This window comes from Scyliorhinus torazame, chromosome 1 (assembly GCF_047496885.1).
Source record: "Scyliorhinus torazame isolate Kashiwa2021f chromosome 1, sScyTor2.1, whole genome shotgun sequence".
Lineage (NCBI taxonomy): Eukaryota > Metazoa > Chordata > Chondrichthyes > Carcharhiniformes > Scyliorhinidae > Scyliorhinus > Scyliorhinus torazame.
Genome location: NC_092707.1, coordinates 301716004 through 301737898, shown reverse-complemented (window position 1 = coordinate 301737898; position 21895 = coordinate 301716004). Strand labels below are relative to the sequence as shown.

Here is a 21895-nt window from a genome sequence, read left to right as displayed (position 1 = left end):
CAAAAAGAAAGAGAAAGGGAGATACAGATTAGGGAAAAAGAAAAAGAGAGAGAGTTTGAACTTCAGAAAATGGCCATGAAACATGACAGTCAGTTAAAATTGGACAGAATAATTTTTTTTTTGTCTTTTCTCATTTTCTGTAAGGTCAGGTCTAATTCTAATGGACTATTATAAATGCTACCTTTCCTGTTGAACGATTTCTACTAAATACTTCCTCATTCAATGGACTCACCCTGAGAATTGTCTGCTGCCAGTGCATTGGAAGTGGATGCTGCTAAGAGCTGGAATGTTTCACCTACATGAACAAAATTCCATGAATGGTTAAAACTAAACAATTAAGATGTCCCATTTCACTTACAGATAATTGTAATTTCAGTGTTAAATCACTAAAATCTTAACATTTCTATTTACCTAATTTACTGGAAATCATCTTCCCCTAGAAGCTGAACTCACTTCTACAGGAGGAGCTAAAAGGCAAGCAAGAAGTGGCCATAAATTGTTAAAAAAACTACAAGACTCTGAGGCATGGCTAAACAGGTGATGCACATTTACCCCTCCTTCCCACCGCACAGAACTACCCTGAAGTGTCACTGACTCCTTTGTCTCCTTCTCTGGTTGAACCGTCCCCACCAACACTCTGCCACAGAAAGTTGGAGGAGTCAACCCTCTGCTAACTTCCGCCTGAGAGTAGATAGGCGGTTCTGTGGTCAAAATCGAGACTCCCGAATGGTATGTTGCCTCCCAGGTGCACGGGTCAGGGATGTCTCAGATCGGCTGCAGAACATTCTGAAGGGGGAGGGTGAACAGCCAGTTGTCGTGGTGCATATAGGCACCAATGGCATAGGTAAAAAAAAACGGGATGAGGTCCTACAAGCAGAATTTAGGGAGTTAGGAGCCAAGTTAAAAAGTTGGACCTCAGAGGTAGTAATCTCAGGATTGCTACCAATGCCACGTGGTAGTCAGAGTAGAAATGAAAGAATAAGCAGGATGAATGCGTGGCTTGAGAGATGGTGCAGGAGGGAGGGGTTCAGATTTTTGGGACATTGGGACCGGTTCTGGGGGAGGTGGCACTACTACAAATTGGACGGTCTACACCTGGGCCAGACTGGAACCAATGTCCTTGGGGGTGCTTTTGCTAACACTGTTGGGGAGGGTTTAAACTAATGTGGCAGGAGGATGGGAACCAAATGAGGAGGTTAGTGGACAGTAAGGAGGTAGTAACTAAAGCCTGTAAGGAAATAGATCATGAAGTCAGCATGACTAAGGGAAGAGTAGGCAGGGAACAGATGATGAACGCAAAGGGACTGGTGGTCTGAGGTGCATTTTTTTTAATGCAAGAAGTGTAGTAGGTAAGGCAGATGAACTTAGGGCTTGGATTAGTACCTGGGAGCATGATGTTATTGCTATTACTGAGACTTGGTTGAGGGAAGGGCATGATTGGCAACTAAATATCCCAGGGTATCGATGCTTCAGGCGGGATAGAGAGGGAGGTAAAAGGGGTGGAGGAGTTACATTACTGGTCAGAGAGGATATCACAGCTGTGTTGAAGGAGGCACTATGGAGGACTCGAGCAGTGAGGCGATATGGGCAGAGCTCAGAATAGGAAAGGTGCGGTAACAATGTTGGGGCTGTACTACAGACCTCCCAACAGCGAGTGTGAGATAGAGGTACAAATATGTAAACAGATTGTGGAAAGATGGAGGAGCAACAGGGTGGTGGTGATAGGAGATTTTAATTTTCCCACCATTGACTGGGATACACTTAGTATCAGAGGTCTAGATGGAGCAGAATTTGTAAGCAGCATCCAGGAGGGTTTTCTAGATCAGTATGTAAATAGTCCAACTTGGGAAGGGGCCATACTGGACCTGGTGTTGGGGGATGAGCCCGGCCACGTGGTTGAAGTTTCAGTCGGGGATTACTTTGGGAATAGTGATCACAATTCCGTAAGTTTTAGAATACTCATGGACAAAGACAAGAATGGTCCTAAAGGAAGAGTGCTAAATTGGGGAAGGCCAACTATACCATAGTTCGACAGGAGCTGGGGAATGTGGATTGGGAACAGCTGTTTGAAGGTTATTCCACATTTGATATGTGGGCGGCTTTTAAAGATAGGTTGATTAGAGTGCAGGACAGACACCGGTGCCCCACAAGGCTGTGTCCTCAGCCCCCTACTATACTCCTTATACACCTATGACTGTGTGGCCAAATTCCCCTCCAACTCAATTTTCTAATTTGCTGATGACACCACCGTAGTGGGTCGGATTTCAAACAATGACGAGACAGGTATAGGAATGAGACAGAGAATCTGGTGAACTGGTGCAACGACAATAATCTCTCCCTCAATGTCAACAAAATGAAGGAGATTATCATCGACTTCAGGAAGCGTAGTGGAGAACATGCCCCTGTCTACATCAATGGGAACGAAGTAGAAAGGGTCGAGAGCTTCAAGTTTTTAAGTGTACAGATCACCAACAGCCTGTCTTGGTCCCCCCATGCCGACACTATGGTTAAGAAAGCCCACCAACGACTCTACTTTCTCAGAAGACGAAGGAAATTTGGCATGTCAGCTACGACCCTCACCAACTTCTACAGATGCACCATAGAAAGCATTCTTTCTGGTTGTATCACAGCTTGGTATGGAGCCTGCTCTGCCCAAGACCGCAGGAAACTACAAAAGGTCGTGAATGTAGCCCAGTCCATCACACAAACCAGCCTCCCATCCATTGATTCTATCTATAATTCCCGCTGCCTCAGAAAGGCAGCCAGCATAATTAAGCACCCCACGCACCCGGGACATACTCTCTTCCACCTTCTTCCGTCAGGAAAAAGATACCAAAGTTTGAGGTCACGTACCAACCGACTCAAGAACAGCTTCTTCCCTACTGCCATCAGACTTTTGAATGGACCTACCTCGTATTAAGTTGATCTTTTCTCTACACCTTGCTATAACTGTAACATTATATTCTGTAGTCTCTCCTTCCTTCCCTATGTACGGTTTGCATTGTTTGTACAGCATGCAAGAAACAATACTTTTCACTGTATACTAATACATGTGACAATAATAAATCAAATCAAATCAAATCAGACATGTCCCTGTGAAAATGAGGGATAGAAATGGCAAGATTAGGGAACCATGGATGACAAGTGAAATTGTGAGATTAGCTAAGAGGAAAAAGGAAGCATACATAAGGTTTGGCGACTGAAGACAGACGAAGCTTTGGAAGAATATCGGGAATGTAGGACCAATCTGAAACGAGGAATCAAGAGGGCTAAAAGGGGTTATGAAATGTCTTTAGCAAACAGGGTTAAGGAAAATCCCAAAGCCTTTTATTCATATATAAGGAACAAGAGGGTAACTAGAGAAAGGGTTGGCCCACTCAAGGACAAAGGAGGAAAGTTATGCGTGGAGTCAGAGAAATGGATGAGATTCTTAACGAGTACTTTGCATCAGTATTCACCGAGCAGAGGGACATGATGGATGTTGAGGTCAGGGATAGATGTTTGATTACTCTTGGTCAAGTCGGCATAAGGAGGGAGGATGTGTTGGGTATTCTAAAAGGCTTTAAGGTGGACAAGTCCCCAGGTGTGGATGAGATCTCTCCCAGGTTACTGAGGGAAGTGAGAGAGGAAATAGCTGGGGCCTTAACAGATATCTTTGCAGCATCCTTGAACACGGGTGAGGTACCGGAGGACTGGAGAATTGCTAATGTTGTCCCCTTGTTTAAGAAGGGTAGCAGGGATAATTCAGATAAGTATAGACCGGTGAGCCTGACATCAGTGGTAGGGAAGCTGCTGGAGAAGATACTGAGGGATAGGATCCATTCCCATTTGGAAGAAAATGGGCTTATCAGTGATAGGCAACATGGTTTTGTGCAGGGAAGGTCATGTCTTACCAACTTAATAGAATTCTTTGAGGAAGTGACAAAGTTGATTGATGAGGGAAGTTCTGTAGATGTCATATACATGGACTTCAGTAAGGCATTTGATAAGGTTCCCCATGGTAGGCTGATGGAGAAAGTGAAGTCTCATGGGGTCCAGGGTGTACTAGCTAGGTGGATAAAGAACTGGCTGGGCACCAGGAGACAGAGAATAGTAGTGGAAGGGAGTTTCTCAAAATGGAGAACTGTGACCAGTGGTGTTCCACAGGGATCCGTGCTGGGACCACTGTTGTTTGTGATATACATAAATGATCTGGAGGAAGGTATAGCTGGTCTGATTAGCAAGTTTGCAGATGGCACTAAGATTGGTGGAGTAGCAGATAGTGAAGGGGACTGTCAGAGAATACAGCAGAATATAGATAGATTGGAGAGTTGGGCGGCGAAATGACAGATGGAGTTCAACCGGGCAAATGCGAGGAGATGCATTTTGGAAGATCCAATTCAAGAGTGAACTATATGGTAAATGAAAAATCCCTGGGGAAAATTGATGTACAGAGAGATCTGGGTGTTCAGGTCCATTGTACCCTGAAGGTGGCTGCACAGGTCGATAAAGTGGTCAAGAAGGCATACGGCATGCTTTCATTCATTGGAAGGGGTATTGAGTGCAAGAGTTGGCAGGTCATGTTACAGTTGTATAAGACTTTGGTTCGGCCACATTTGGAATACTACGTACAATTCTGGTCGCCACATTACTAAACGGATGTGGATGCTTTGGACAAGATGCAGAGGAGGTTCACCAGGATGTTTCCTGGTATGGAGGGCGCTAGCTATGAAGAGAGGTTGAGTAGATTAGGATTATTTTCATTAGAAAGATGGAGGTTGAGGGGGGACCGCATTGAGGGCTACAAAATCATGAGAGATATAGACAGGGTGGATAGCAAGACGCTTTTTCCCAGAGTGGGGGACTCAATTACTAGGGGTCACGAGTTCAAGGTGAGAGGGGGAAAGTTTAAGGGAGATAGGCGGGCACGATAGCGTAATTTAAGTTGTATCTAGACAGATACATGAATGGGCAGGGAGCAGAGGGATACAGATCCTTAGAAAATAGGCGACAGTTTTAGATAGGGGATCTGGATCGGCGCAGGCTTGGAGGGCCGAAGGGCCTGTTCCTGTGCAGTAATTTTTCTTTGTTCTTAATTCGGTAATCCAATTTCTGAGTTAGGCAGATGTTCCAGTAATCTGGGGCATTGCCGAGAGCAAGAAAATACCACATTACATTGGGAATCATAGAAACAATCGCAGAAACTTTGTCTTGGACCATTCCTTATCTATACCCTGACTGGTGAGCCATGAAAATGCAGCATTTTTATACAGACATTGCAAGTTGCAAAGTTAATAAAAATTATAATGCACGGTAAGAAAATATGTCTAGATTAAACATGTTACTGGATTACACCTAAACAATCTAATCAAATTAGTTTATTGGGTATGCAAACTGCAATTGGTATGGAGCTATTCACAAGCATTGTCATGTTTATTTCAAAAACTATATTATACAGTTTATAAAATGAGTTAGCCAGTTTCTGTACCAATCAATTGCACCTTTAAATTTCCTACTATCTACTGCAAATCAGTGAATACACAATACATTTTGGCCCAGATTTCCGTCACGTTGGGAAGACATAGGCGTCCTTTGAAAATAGCAGTCTGGACCTGTTTCTTTGATTTTTTCCTCCTATTCCAGTTTCTGGCAACTTTGACTGGCATAGGATTAGGGTGCGAGGAGCTATCCTGCACATAGCACTCTCATCCTTGTCAGCTCCATTGTGGAGTTCAGCAGTTCAACAACCCTCCCATTTAAATTTTTTTAATGGAATTGGGACTCTTCTGTATGCATACATAGTTCACAGCACTTCATGATCCACACCAGAACCCCAATTCCGAATGAGGAAGCAAAAGGAAACAGTTACCTGGTTCAGGAATTCTTTGATTGACAGACCAAAAATCCAAAAACTGTTCTTTCATTTGGAATAGTTAGATGTTGTGTTGTAAGATGGATGTGTTTTTACTGCAGTGATTGATCATATGACTCTGTCCTGCAAACGTAAGTTGACCATTATATTAATGAGCATTGTGTGAATGTTGAGATGGATTAAAATACTTCTCCCATGGGGAAAAAGTTCTATTATCTTTCAAAATGAAGAAAACAGTGCTTGGGAACTCTTAAATGTCATAATCTGAACTAATTTCAATGTAGTCAGTGTTTTAAATTTTTAAAAAAACCACCCAGGACGGGACTCTCCGGCCACTTCCGTCCGACGATCGTAGAATGTCACCCGAAGTTAATGGATTTTTCCATTGGCGGCGTCTCGCCTGTGGCATTCTTGCAGATGGCGGGGTGGGAGAATCCAGCTCCTCGTCTGCAGCATTCACTTGAGAAAAAGACACTGGCTCAAATCTGCAATGATTGACAGGCCATCTGGTGTAGCTTAGGAAAAATCTAACATTCTGTTTTTCAGTTGCAATGGACTCCATTGTTTGCATTTCCAAGCATTTTTCTTGATAGCTGAGGCCCTTTGAATGAGTTTCAAAAGCCCCTGCACCACTTATCTCAGCAGAGGGCTGTGTAGACAATTTGCCAGTTTTAAGAGGTCATCAAAAGATTAATTGTCCTTGATGTGGTTAGTGAATAGATGTTTGTTCTAACTTTTTTAGAATGGTTCTGAAGCTTAATTTCAGTATGTATTGTGTTTAACAGCTCTAGATTGTTCGAGGTTTAAGTCTTTTTCATGTCCATTTCAAAGACATCGGCTTCTGAGATCTGCTCATAGTGGATACCAAGTGAGTGGCTATGGAGCTAACATAGCAGGGTATAGAAGGGGTTTGGGGTGTGTGAACAGGAATGGGGGCTATAGAGGTGGTTAGGGATGAGGGGGTGAGAGTTTGAGGGCCTGAAATCCATCATCACAACTGGGCCAATGACCCAGTAAATAAAGATGAGCATTCTAGCCTGCCAGCCTCCTATCCGCCTGGATCCATTGCCACCTAAGTCCTGCCTCCGGAGGTGGAAAACATAACTCCATCCCAGCTCTGCCTTCCTGAATTCCAAATTTGGCCAGCGGAGGCCTTTTTCAAGGCGACGGATCTGCCAAGTCAGAAACTTTCCCGTCTCACCATTCCAACTCCCACACAAAAATCCAGCCTTTGTTTATTTATTCACGGGATGTGGGTTTCACTGATGAGGCCTTTATTCTCCATCCCTAATTGCTCTTGAGAACCTGTTTGATGCGCTGCTCTTTAGAACTGCCGGTGTCCTTGTGGTGTAGGCACACCAACAATGCTGTTAGGTAGGGAGTCCCTGAATTTTGTCCTCGTGACAATAAAGGTTCAGCAAAATATTTCCATGTTAGAATGATGTGCGATCGGGAGGAGAGCTTGCATGGATTTGAACACTGTGCAATCATCTGCAAACATCCCCAATTCTGACTTTATGATGGGAGGAGGCTCACTGATGGAAGTACCTGAAGATATGACTCTGCTCAATTCCACACAGACCTGGGTTTGGGTCATGTGCCTTCTTGCATCACTGCATGTGCGGTACTATACTCAGTCCCACATTAACCGTCTATGTGCCAGGCCCTTATACTACAGGGCCCGTGGTCAATGTTGAGAACTCCCACAGCCACTCCCTCCTGTCTGTACACCACTGTCCCACCATATCTGGTGGGCATCTCCTGGTATTGAGATGATAAATACCCAGAGATGGTGATCTGGGAATCTGTGACATTGGCTGCAAGGTATGATTCTGTGAATGCAACTATGGCTATTGTTTGACTAGTCTGTAGGACAGCTCTCCTAATTTTGGCACATGTTGAAGAGGACTGTTGGCTGTGCTGAGTATGCCATTGTCAATACTGGATGGTCCATCAGGTTTTATTCTTTTGCCACTTTTCATAGTGCTTTGATATAACTAGAGACTTGCAAGGCCATTTCAGAGGGAAGTTACAAATCAACCACATTGTTGTGGATTTGGAATTAAAGGTAGGCCAGATCAGGTAAGGACGGCAGATATCTTTCCCTAAAGGGAAACCAAGTGGTTTTTCACGACATCTGGTAGTGTCATGATCATCATTACTGAGATTAGTCTTTTCATTCCAGATTTTATTTATTTTATTTTATTTAAATACCTCAGATGCCGTGGTAGGATTTGAACTCATGTCTCCAGCGTATTAATCCAGGCACCCGGATTCTAATCTCATAACATAACCGATATATTACTGTTCCTGGTGAAGGTGGCCAATTCTAAGGTTAGCCCTTCGATTAATGCACAAGTACTTGCTAACCTCGCTAAAAACCAAACAAAATGTATACATTCGACTTACAATCATACAAATTAGAAGTAGGCTTGAGGGGCTTAAAACATAAGCATATTATCTAAATGGTGGGAGATTGCAGAGCTGAGATGCAGAGGGATCTGGATGTCCAAGTACATGAATTGCAAAGGTTAGTGTGCAGGTACTGCAAGTAATTAAGAAAGCTAATGGAATGTTATTGTTTATTGTGAGGGGAATTTAATATAAAAGTAGAGATTATGCTTCAATTATACAGGGCATTGGCAAAACCACATCTGGAATATTGTGTGTAGTATTGGTCTCCTTATTTGTAGAAGGATGTAAATATGTTGGAAACTGTTCAGAGAAAGGTTATTAGACTCCTCAAACCTGCTCTGCCATTCAGTAGGATCATGGTTGATCTGACTGTAACCTCAACTCCACATACCCCCGGTAACCTTTCATCTTCTTGCTTATCTAGGTCGGTCTTAAGAATATTTAAAGACTCTGCTTCCATTGCCTTTTGAGAAAGAGAATTCAATAGACTCCCAGCCCTCTTAGAAAAAAAAAATCACCTGATCTCTGTCTCAGCTGAGTGACCACTTATTTTTAAATAGTGACCCCTAGTTCTTGTTCTCTCACAAGAGTCAAGACCCTGTCCACATCTACCCTCTCAAGGCCCCTCCCGGTGTTAGTCCAATAAACCCATTGGATGGGTGCAATTCATCCAGTCTCCTGAATATTGCATAATTCCACTACTGTTTTCTCAATAGAAAGCAAGGGGAAGAAACGTCACTGGGAAAAAGGAGCTATCGCAGCATTTGCACCAATATTAAAAACCTCCATTAGACCTATAGAACCTCTTGAACACATGAAAATGAAATGAAATGAAAATCGCTTAGTGTCAGAAGTAGGCTTCAAATGAAGTTACTGTGAAAATCCCCTAGTCGCCACATTCTGGCGCCTGTTCGGGGAGGCTGGTACGGGAATTGAACCGTGCTGCTGGCCTGCCTTGGTCTGCTTTCAAATCCAGCGATTTAGCCCTGTGCTAAACCAGCCCCTATATCATGCTATGATATAATCTGGAACAGTAAGTGGCCACTCTATCCTCTCTTTCGCCGAATAAAATTCAGTTATCTCCTCTAAAAAATGAGTATATTGGAAAAGGACAGCACTGGGTTCAGATATGGTATTTTGAAATATTTGGTTTATCAAAAAGCTACTTTCCAAAAGTCAGCAACATAAAAACCAAGAGCAGGAGATGACCCCTCCAATCTACTTCACGTTTCAATAAGACCATAGCTGAACGTTTGTATCAGACATGGGCAACTATGGCTCATAGACTATATCCGGGCCACAGAACTCCTAATTGGCCTGTGACTGTAGCACCGGCGAACACAGTGTATGGGCCAAATGGTGCCGCGACTCCATCATGACTACCTAATTTGTGAAATATTCAGTTGTCTCAAACTTAAAACTCCAGAGTGAAGCTCATTGGCTGTTCAAGCTCTGAACATTTAACGTTCACATCTTGTAGATGCTTTAATTTGGGCTCATTGTGCTCCTGTATCATGCCACTGAGCAAATTCACATTCTTGAAGACTGTTAACCTGAATTCTGGGATTTCCTTTGGCTCCTCCATCTCTTCATCTGGTTTGACATCCTCCACTTTAACTTTTGCTTGTATCTCATCGGAGAACAGCGCCATTATATCTCGTCGCCAGTCACAATGATCCTCCGTCACAGCACTGCCTGGAATGGACAGCCGCTCAACTCGGTTCAAGACTTCACACACATCCGCTTCTAAGATGGACTCGTGTTCCGTGTCCACAATGGAAAATGGTACGATGTGACATCTGTTGTGCACCCATGCTTTGAGTTCACATTACATTCAGCGTCGCAATCTCCTTCCTATTGTAGTCTGTCAGGAATCTCGTTTAATTGACGACTTTCGGTTTAACCTGCAGCCCATGCAAATCGGACAGACTGAGGAGGTTGGCCCTCGCTTCCGTGTCGGGCTTGCATTTTATCAATGTGTCGTTCAGCATCACTGGAATTGTCCATCTGACTTCAATGATATCAGCTTCATCATCGCTATTGCCACAACTGGTCAGTAAGACTTCTTCACTTTTCATAGTCAGACTCATCGTGTCCTTGGTTGTAATCAGACCAATGAAAAACTGTTCTTTGTTCTTCAAGAGACATCTCATCAACTGCACTGACTGACCCTGTTTGGTTCACTGTAGGACATGAAAAATATGCTTTGCAAAATGATCTGTACAGCCACGCTTGGAACATATTTTCCCATATGCTGGACATTGTCGTGGCTCACGAGGATTGCCACATCACTGGCATAAGATGGCAGGCCCAGTCGGCCGCTTAAAATTGCCGCCCGCACTGAGACCATGATTTTTATTGAACAGTGTCACAATGCTGATGGTGCTGGCGTCTTCTTCCAGATTGGCGCCAAAGGATTTTAGGTTGAGTGTAGAGATCTGCTGTGCAGCCAGCTCATTTGCATGGCGGATCTTGTAGCATTTTCTAATTTCAGGTCTTCTTCCCGTAATAACCTCTCACGTACTTTATCATTCGATATCCCAAACACTATCTGGTTGCGGATCATCTCCGACTTTAGAGTACTAAAATTGCACGACTGCGCCTTCAACTGCAAGTCGGTTACAAAGCTATTAAAAGATTTGCCTGCTTTCTGAGTATGTGTACAAAATATTTAACATTCAAATGTTTTGTTTTTCTTCGGAGAGCAATGCCGATCATAGCTCTTGCTTTCCTCTTCGCTGTTGAAGGCGAAGGTATTGTATATTTCTATTGCTTGAGGACCTGCTACTGTGAGCAGCAACGCAATGCGCCTCTCATCAGGCTGTGCCTGCAGGCCAAGGGCTGCAACAGAGTCGAAATTGCTGCTTGAACACATGCCAATTTTCTTCTACGTTACCTGAAACTTGAAGCTGGTGGGGTGCCTTCAAACCTTCCTCCTCTAACTTCACAGTCTTTTGTTGCGTTGAGTTGCAGATGGCCGTCATTCACCAGGTCGGCGGAAGAAACTTCTCTTTTCGTTCTTCAGCCTATTTCGCTCCGTCTTCTCCGTTAATATCTTACAGTGTTTTGCACTCCTAGTACCATGTTGTAATAATAATAATAATTGCTTATTGTCACAAGTAGGCTTCAATGAAGTTACTGTGAAAAGCCCCAAGTCGCCACATTCCGGCGCCTGTTCGGGGAGGCCGGTACGGGAACTGAACCTAAATAACCTATTTAGCCCAGTGTGCTAAACCAGCCCACAACATGTTGCGTTCTGTACCAGGCGTACCAGCACTTGGGGAGGCTCTCCCAGGCGATTGGGGTAAAACAGGTGGTCGGCTCTGGGCAGGGCAGAACCCTGGCATTCCTGAGGCCACCAAAGTGCCATGGCTTGGCCAGCCTGGCACCTCCATCTGGGTGCCACCCTTGCAGTGTCAGGGTTCCCAGATGGCACTGCCAGGCTGGAAGAGGGTCGATGCACTCTCGATGAGCCAAATGGCCTCCTTCTGCATTGTAGTGATTCTATGAACTGAGTCACTTTCTTTTCAAGGGTATAAAGCTCCCACATTACCTCAAAGCTCAGCCTTCAAAAATCACAGAATTAACGTGCTCTCACCAGTTGTATTCTAGGTGAGCTATATATCAGCCGATCCATTTGCCATATTTAAATTTCTTCCTCAGGTGATCTACCACTAAATTAATGCGAAAAATTTACAATCGTTAGTTCCAGATTAAGTAGGCATATCAAATTGAATTCCCAAAGCCACGGGACAATCCTACTTTACAGCTAATTCTGCATGTTTTTTCCATAGGGGCTGGTTAAGCACAGTGGGCTAAACAGCTGGCTTGTAATGCAGAACAAGGCCAGCAGCGCGGGTTCAATTCCCGTACTGGCCTCCCCAAACAGGCACCGGAATGAAGTGACTAGGGGCTTTTCACAGTAACTTCATTGAAGCCTACTTGTGACAATAAGCGATTATTATTATTATTATGTTGAGAAAACGTCCAGTGTGTCGCAAGGTGGTTGTCCCTTCGGGATGGAATTGAAAAGAGGTCACAACAGTAGACTGCATCCTCAGAATATCTTGTAAGTAAGAACGCATTTTGTCCCAGGCTTAGCTTGCTGGTACTAGTGCAGCTGCCTCTGTGGCAATAAGGGGCAATGCCTGAGTACTATAGGCATTCTAACACAGGCAAATAATTAGTTAGGAAAACTGAAATTCACTGAAATTCATATTTTTAAAAAGCTCAGCTTTTATATCAATTGTTTGGATGAAGGGACCGAATGATTGGTTGCTAAAATTGCTGATAACACAAAGATAGGTAGGAAAGTAAGTTGTCGAGAGGACATTAGGGCCTGGATTTTCATTGCTGGGAGCCATGTGCGTGCTGGAGTCAGGCCAGCCGACCTGGGAAAAAGTGTTGAGACAGCCTCAGGGACTATCGCACGCAGAAGTGGGCTGATTAAAAGGGCCCTGTCAATGTCAAAGAATTTTGCACAAATAGCATGAACAACAGCTTGGCAGTTCACTGTTCCCTGCTGCATTCTGAGTGGCATTTACGGCCATTTGCCAACCAATCAGCACTCTCTTCATGCAGTATAAATTGTTGTTGTTAGTAATCTTGCGATCTGTCCTTGCTTGTCTCTTTTTCAGCAATACACAAGAATCTTAAACTTTAACAAAATCAATTACATAAATATGAGAGGAAACCTGGCTAAGGTTAATTGGGTTATTAGACCAAAAGGTATGGAGGTAAATGAACAGTGGGAAACATTTACAGTAACAATTCAAAATGATCAAAATTAAATAAATTCCATTGTAAAACAAAAACTCAACAATAATGACGCATCAGTGGCCCACTCAGGAAATTATTACATTAAAATAAAGTTTACATCATTGCAAAAAACTAGGAAATCTGAAGCTTGGGATGGTATAAGAAACCAGCTGACGGCCCACCTAAACGATAATAAAAGGGGAAAAATAAAATATGAGAGTAAACTAGCCAGAAATTTAAAAACAGATTGCAAGAGCTTTTTATCAGTATAAATAAAGGAAGAGTGAAGCTGAAATAAATGTTGGTCCCTTGGAAGGAGGGACATGGGGCGGGATTTACCGACAAACCCGCCACGTGTTTTTCGGATCATCTGACCCTGTCGTTGGCAACGGCATTTCCCGGTGACAGCACCCCTCATCACCGGGAAACCCGTGCGCCAGAATAACATGCCGGCATGAACAGCCGGTAAATCCCACCCCGGAAAACTTATCATGGGGCTTGAGGAAATGGCAGAGGCACTGAACAAATATTTTGTGTCCATCTTCACAGTAGAAGGTATAAGTTTCAGGCGGTATAAGAAACAGGCGGTAACCTAGGGGCTAGAAGGAGTGAGGAAATTAATGTCAACAGAAAAAAAGTATTGCAGAAACTTAAGAAATTAAAATATGCCAAATCTCCGGGACCTAATAGCATACACCTTGGGGTTCAAAAAGAAATAGCTAAAGAGATGGTGTGTATGCAGGCTATAATTATCTAAAATTCCTTAATGTGGTAACTTGATCTCAAAAAGGTAGTTGAACAAGTTGTGAAAGTTCAATATTCTTTACTTCTAAAAATATCGAAATAACAGTACAGCTTGGATTCAGAAACAAGTGGCACTTTACACAGTTATGCACAGGCCCCTCAAGGCAATACTAAAAACCCACGCAAGCCAACACTATGGATAACGTCACTCGCGCATGCTCACAATTGATAAAGACATCAGGATATACAATCAAACAGGAAGATGCTTACTCTAACACTTTCTATCTAACATTTCTCGCTCCCTAAATTTCAAATCCCCAGAAGGAAGGAAACCTAATGACACTCATGTCTCAACTATACATCAGTCTTTCAGGAGCTTTGCGACTACGCTGTGATCTGTGCAGAACGGCTGGTGACTCAGAAGACACTGGTATGGCTTGGCTCAGTTGAGGTAGATTTGTGGGTGCAGGAGTAGGTTGGTGATTGTGAATGAATATTCCTCATCCACTCCCAGAGTAGAGTCCACTGGATGCCCCTGAACAACAAGAACCACCTCGTGTCATATTTTCACAGCAGCATTTCCTTCTGCCGTGTGATCCAGAAACTTAGCTGCCTCAGAGTCATAGTGTAGATGAATGTGATCTTGGTATCTTTATGGAAGATGACCCTTCCATTCGTCAGCTTCACCACTAGCGATACTTGACCATTTTGATTCAGAATAACTCCAGGCAGCCATTGTTTACATAGACACAGGCATTTGGATTGAAATGCCTCTCCTTACCATGGTAGTCATGCCTCTGCTTCTGCTTTTCCTGTCTCCTTCCCACTCTTGCTTTGACATCTGGGTGTCACAGATCCACGTGAGACTTTAGCTTCTTACCCAATGGGAGTCCTGTTGTCATTTGTGGCGTGATACAATACTGGAACAAGAACCATGAGTGCCTAGTTCCTAAAGTATCACCATGTCATTCTCTTCAGTCCTTCTTTCAGTCTCTGTTCAGCTCGCTCTGCTGAACCATTCGACACTGGGTTAAAAGGAACAGTACATACATGGCATGTTCCATTTCTTTGCATAAACTCTTAGAACAAATCATTCCTAAACATTATTCCATTATCAGAAACAACAGAATCCAGTAAGCCATGAGTTGCATAAACTTGGTGTAGTTTCCCTATCATAATGGGAGGTATAATGTTGCTCATGATGTGTACATCTACCACTTAGAATACACGATTATGATGACTAGGAACATATGACTCATACAAGGTCCTAATATCTTGTTGTCTGCTCGCTTCAGGAAGTCCTGCCATTGGAAATCCTGTTTTTTTGCTCTTGTGATATTTTGTGCCCCTGAAGCCATTTCTGCTCCCAGCAAACGGGGGTCCAAAGTCCAGGCCTCTATTAATGATTTAGATGAAGAGACAGAAATTAATGTATCAACATTTGCTGATGATACCAAGATAGATGCGAACATCAAGTTGGGGAGGACACAGAGAGGTTTATAGGGATATAGACAGGTTAAGTGAGCAGACAACAAGGTGGCAAATGCAGTATAATGAAGAGAAGTGTAAAGTTATTCACTTTGGCCGTAAGAATAAAAAACAATTATATTTGAAAGATGTTAATTTTATAAGTGTTGATGCTCAAAGAAATGTAGGTGTGCTCAGACAGGGAACTCAGAAAGTTAGCATACAGGCACAGCAAACGATTAGGAAGGCAAAAGACATGTTGGTTTTTGATACAAGGGGACTGGAGCACAAGGATAAATAAGTCCTCCTACAATTATACAGGGTTTTGGTGAGTCCACATCTGCAGTACTGTCTCCACATTTAAGAAATTATATATTTGCATTGGAGGTGGCAGAGCAAAGGTTCACTGAACTGGTCCCTGAGATGAGGGGGTCATCATATGATGAGAGGCTAAGTAAATTAAGCTTATATTCTCTGGAGATTGAGAGGCAATCTGATTAAAACCTACAAAATTCTGAAGGGGCTTGATAGGGCACTGACAGATTGGTGTTACTAGTCAGGGAGTCTAAAACACAGGGCCACAGTCTCAGAATAAGGAGCCGATCATTTGGGACTGGGATGAGGAGAAATTACTACACCCAAAGGCTTGTGAATCTTTGAAATGCTCTACCCTAGAGGATTGTGGATGCTCTATCTTCGGCGAATTTAAGACTAGGACACACATATTTTTGGTCTCTGGGGCAATTAAAGGATATGGTGAGTTGGTGAAAAAATTGACTTGGAGCCCAAAATCAGCCTAGATCATATTGACTATCGGAGGAGGCTCAGTAGGCCATATAGTCAGCTCCTGCTCTTATTTTTTGTCTTATATACAATAAGGAAGACTTCACACCTAGTTATCTTGTCAATGTTTCATTGTTTATTTGGACAAAAGAGCTCACAGAAAACTTATTAAAACTTTCAATCCAGCAGATTTAGATAATCATTTCAGCTGTCAAAACAGAACCTCCTATTGGGCAAATGCTTAACATAAGGTTGAAGATCATGGGCTGAGTTTATCCTGATCGCGTGGCTCAGGAAACTGGCACCTGAAGTTGTTTTTTAGGCTAATTACAGAATGTGTGGGGGGCCCATCTAATTATGAAATGCGGGGCGCGCCAGCTGTCCAATCCTGGGCCTGAAGCGGCAACAAGGTTAGCATCAACTAATGCCATGGCAGGTTCTGCCAGCCCTCCATTCTTTGCTGCCTGAACCTTCCTGTTCCTGTTGCCCTGAGTGGTCCCGTTCATGCTTTCCTAGGTTGCCTTGCTACTGCCATCTTGAGACATCCTGCTGCTACTGCAGCCTAACTGAAGACTCAAAGCAACTGGAGGAAGGCAACACCAACAATGGCAGAAGCGAAATCCCAAGTGGCCCCGCAGTTCAATGGTGTGTCCCTGCAGGTTCTCCCCCAGGTTGGAAGCATAAGGTAGGAGGCCTGCCTCCCCAAGAAGAGGAGGAAGAAAGGAGTCGAGAAGAGATTGCAGAGAGGCCAGCAACGGATAGGACGTTAGAAGCTGGAAGCAATGTCAAAGGACTAGCAGCTTCTCCACATTTCTACCAACATCTGCACCACCCTTTCTGCCGCTGGATACTGACTCTCCTGCTAGCTTTGTCAGAGAGTCGGCACTTATCCCAACTTTCTTGCCACCCTCCCTTTTGCTGCCACCTCATTTCACCAGGCAAGGCTTCAAAGGTCTGTGGTCCACAAGCGTCCTCGATAAAATCGGGTTGTCAAGAGTTGTGCTATAAATTATCCATTCTAAAGTGAAAGGGAGTTGGGATCAAAGATAGCTAATTAGCAATCCTATCTAGATAAGTCTAGTATAAAAGTTTACAGAAAATTGGGAATGGGCCTGAATTACAATGTAATTGAGATTGTACCTCTTATGAACATCTAAGCAGTATGATATAACGTGGATGAATGAGGTATTAGTTGCTGATGGCTTGAACTGGGGGCTAATTGTAACTTTCTTCCATTTTGGAGGCAGACTTATTTTGAAGGCATTAAAAAACTGAGAGCAATGATTCAACTTATAATAAAATGATTCTAAGTTACCATGGAGAAGAGGGCAGAGGAAGTCATTTTTGAGATCAGGCAACAGGTTTCCTTAAAATCCTGCACCTAAAGGGGAAAAAAAGATTAATTTCCTGAAAACGCGGAAAGTGAATGGGTGCTTGTTGCAATCCAAGTCGGTGGTATAACTGGATGGGAAGATCCCAGAATGGAAACCTGGCTCAAAAGACGTAGACGAACAGAGGCACGGCAGTGCTAATTACTTTTAACAACACAAAAATTCATTCATTAAACATGAAAAGTTAATACTCATTTACTCCCCCCCCCCACTCCATCTTAAGAAATACACACAGATTTTAAGATTAATATGGATTACAAAGTGCATATTAAGCAACAATGGTCTCAGTAACACAAGGTAGTGACCATCAAAATACCCCAGATGATTGTCACATGAGAGTTTCCAAACTTCACTCCCAAAAAACATGCTTTAAAATCTTCTCTCAATAATACTTTTCCTTGGCGGTTTGCATTTCGAAATCCAGTTCCAGTTTTCCAACTGACATTTTTAAACAAAGTTTCCACTCCGCTTTTGATCGTGAATCCTGTCCATGATTTACAACCAACCCCTTTAGGATTACTGTGTCTTGACTGCTGCATAAACTGTTCATAATTGCTTACTCTCAATTGCTTACTCTCAATTCCCAGAGCATATTAAAATGGCATCAAAGGTTTGAGAAGTCTGCTGTCCCACTTTAAATCTGGTTACTGAAATTGTCTCTTTAGCTCAGACTCCTTTGTTTACTCTTCCTTGACGTCTTCTGAATAATATCTTGGTCTCTGTTCTCTTAACCTCAGTTGTCTTAGGCTTTTTTTCTGTCCCAATTCCCTCGATATCTGGACTGTATCTTGTTTCTTAGGAAGCCTACATCTTTGCAAGTCCCTTGTCCTGTCCAGCTTCTCCTGGCAGAGTTGAGAGATGTTCACGCCCAGTGCCCTGCAGAATCCTCCAACTACAATATATCTAGCTCAACCGAAAACGTAAAAGCTTTTTTTTTTTTACCTTACAAGGGCCCCCAGTTGTTAAGCAATGGCCGCATACCTCTGTTGGCCTATTGATTCTTCACACCTGAGCCCTCTCTAAGCACAAAAGAAACACAGTTCGAACTTAACCAACCCCTACACATCCAAACACCTGCGTCCAGCATGAATCTAACTATAGATTTTACCTTTCCAGGTACAGAAAGATTACATTAAACACACTTAAAACGATATCTTATTTCTAATGTTTAGCAATACAAATTATCAATGCCATAAAACCACCTTTGTTTTCCTAACGGTAATCATGCTCAGATTGGGGTGACTGAGCAGGCAAGGATTTAAAGGACATTGAAAGATTAGCCTAGCTTAAGCTAAGGGGAAAGAATCTACAGTATAAATTTCACAGTGAAAGTCAGTTCTAGAATCATGAACTATTAACTTTTTAAAAAAAATATTTTATTGAAAATTTTTGGTCAACCATCACAGTACATTGTGTATCCTTCACACAACAATATAACAGTATAAATAACAATGACCTGTTTTATAAACAAAAAATAAATAATATATAACAAAAACTAAAACTAAAACTAAATGGCAACTGCCTTGTCTCAGATAAACACTCTCCAAAAATATGATTTAACAGTCCAATATACAATTATTTATAGCAACGACCTATACATATTATACATATATATTAATAACCCTGAGACTCCTTCTGGTTCCTCCCCCCCCCCTCCCCCCCCCACCCCTCCGGGCTGCTGCTGCTGCCTTCTTCTTTTCCATTCCCTCTATCTTTCTGTGAGGTATTCGACGAACGGTTGCCACCGCCTGGTGAACCCTTGAGCCGATCCCCTTAGGACGAACTTAATCCGTTCCAGCTTTATAAACCCTGCCATGTCATTTATCCAGGTCTCCACCCCCAGGGGCTTGGCTTCCTTCCACAACAACAGTATCCTGCGCCGGGCTACTAGGGACGCAAACGCCAAAACATCGGCCTCTCTCGCCTCCTGCACTCCCGGCTCTTGTGCAACCCCAAATATAGCCAACCCCCAGCTTGGTTCGACCTGGACCCCCACTACTTTCGAAAGCACCTTTGTCACCCCCACCCAGAACCCCTGTAGTGCTGGACATGACCAGAACATGTGGTGTTATTTGCTGGGCTTCTCGAGCATCTCGCACACCTATCCTCTACCCCAAAAAATTTACTGAGCCGTGCTCCAGTCATATGCGCCCTGTGTAACACCATAAATTGAATCAGGCTTAGCCTGGCACACGAGGACGATGAGTTTACCCTACTTAGGGCATCCGCCCACAGCCCCTCCTCAATCTCCTCCCCCAGCTCTTCTTCCCATTTCCCTTTCAGCTCATCTACCATAATCTCCCCCTCGTCCCTCATTTCCCTATATATATCTGACACCTTACCGTCCCCCACCCATGTCTTTGAGATTACTCTGTCCTGCACCTCATGCGTCAGGAGCTGCGGGAATTCCCTCACCTGCTGCCTCGCAAAAGCCCTCAGTTGCATATATCGGAATGCATTCCCTTGGGGCAACCCATATTTCTCGGTCAGCGCTCCCAGACTTGCGAGCTTCCCATCTACAAACAGATCTTGCAGTTGCGTTACTCCTGCTCTTTGCCATATTCCAAATCCCCCATCCATTCTCCCCGGGACAAACCTGTGGTTATTTCTTATCGGGGGCCCCACCAAGGCTCCCGTCTTTCCCCTATGCCGTCTCCACTGTCCCCAAATTTTCAAAGTCGCCACCACCACCGGGCTTGTGGTGTATTTCTTCGGTGAGAACGGCAATGGGGCCGTCACCATAGCTTGTAGGCTAGTCCTCCTACAGGACGCCCTCTCCAATCTCTTCCACGCCGCTCCCTCCTCTTCTCCCATCCACTTACTCACCATTGAGATATTGGCGGCCCAGTAGTACTCACTTAGGCTCGGTAGTGCCAGCCCCCCCCTATCCCTACTACGCTGTAAGAATCCCTTCCTCACTCTCGGGGTCTTCCCGGCCCACACAAAACTCATGATACTCTTTTCGATCCTTTTGAAAAAAGCCTTCGTGATCACCACCGGGAGGCACTGAAACACAAAGAGGAATCTCAAGAGGACTACCATTTTAACCGCCTGCACCCTCCCTGCCAGTGACAGGGATACCATGTCCCATCTTTTGAAGTCCTCCTCCATTTGTTCCACCAATCGCGTTAAATTTAACCTATGCAATGTACCCCAATTCTTAGCTATCTGGATCCCCAAGTAACGAAAGTCCCTTGTTACCTTCCTCAGCGGAAAGTCCTCTATTTTTCTGCTCTGCTCCCCTGGATGCACCACAAACAACTCACTTTTCCCCATGTTCAGTTTATATCCTGAGAATTCTCCAAACTCCCGAAGTGTCCGCATTATCTCTGGCATCCCCTCCGCCGGGTCCGCTACATATAACAACAAATCATCCGCATACAGAGATACCCGGTGTTCTTCTCCTCCTCTAAGTATTCCCCTCCACTTCTTGGAACCCCTCAATGCTATTGCCAGGGGCTCAATCGCCAGTGCAAACAGTAATGGGGACAGAGGGCATCCCTGCCTTGTCCCTCTATGGAGCCGAAAGTATGCAGATCCCCGTCCATTCGTGACCACACTCGCCACTGGGGCCCTATACAACAGCTGCACCCATCCAACATACTCATCTCCAAAATCAAATCTCCTCAGCACCTCCCACAAATAGTCCCACTCCACTCTATCAAATGCTTTCTCGGCATCCATCGCCACCACTATCTCCGCTTCCCCCTCTGGTGGGGGCATCATCATTACCCCTAGCAGCCTCCGTATATTCGTATTCAGCTGTCTCCCCTTCACAAACCCGGTTTGGTCCTCATGGACTACCCTCGGGACACAATCCTCTATCCTCATTGCCATTACCTTGGCCAGAATCTTAGCGTCTACATTTAGGAGGGAAATAGGTCTATAGGACCCGCATTGCAGCGGGTCCTTTTCCTTCTTTAGGAGAAGCAATATCGTTGCCTCAGACATAGTCGGGGGCAGCTGTCCCCTTTCCTTTGCCTCATTAAAGGTCCTCATCAGTAGCGGGGCGAGCAAGTCCACATATTTCCTGTAAAATTCAACTGGGAATCCATCCGGTCCCGGAGCCTTCCCCGCCTGCATGCTCCTAATTCCTTTCACTACTTCCTCTATTTCAATCTGTGCTCCCAGTCCCACACTTTCCTGCTCCTCCACCTTGGGAAATTCCAGCCGGTCCATAAAGCCCATCATTCTCTCCCTCCCATCCGGGGGTTGAGCTTCGTATAATTTTTTATAAAATGTCTTGAACACTCCATTCACTCTCTCCGCTCCCCGCTCCATCTCTCCTTCCTCATCCCTCACTCCCCCTATTTCCCTCGCTGCTCCCCTCTTCCTCAATTGGTGGGCCAGCAACCTGCTCGCCTTCTCCCCATATTCGTACTGTACACCCTGTGCCTTCCTCCACTGTGCCTCTGCAGTACCCGTTGTCAGCAAGTCAAATTCTACGTGTAGCCTTTGCCTTTCCCTGTACAGTCCCTCCTCCGGT

At 44.1% G+C, this 21895-nt stretch overlaps 1 protein-coding gene across 2 annotated transcripts in view; it reads right to left on the bottom strand.

Moving 5' to 3' along the window:
- Positions 1 to 21895, bottom strand: part of pde10a (phosphodiesterase 10A) — a 1307205-nt gene that overhangs the window by 742905 nt on the left and 542405 nt on the right. For both annotated transcript variants that reach the window (XM_072507750.1, XM_072507751.1), the window contains one exon: positions 233 to 295. In XM_072507750.1, the coding sequence (XP_072363851.1) occupies positions 233 to 295 (63 nt within the window). The remainder of the gene's footprint in view (positions 1 to 232; positions 296 to 21895) is intronic.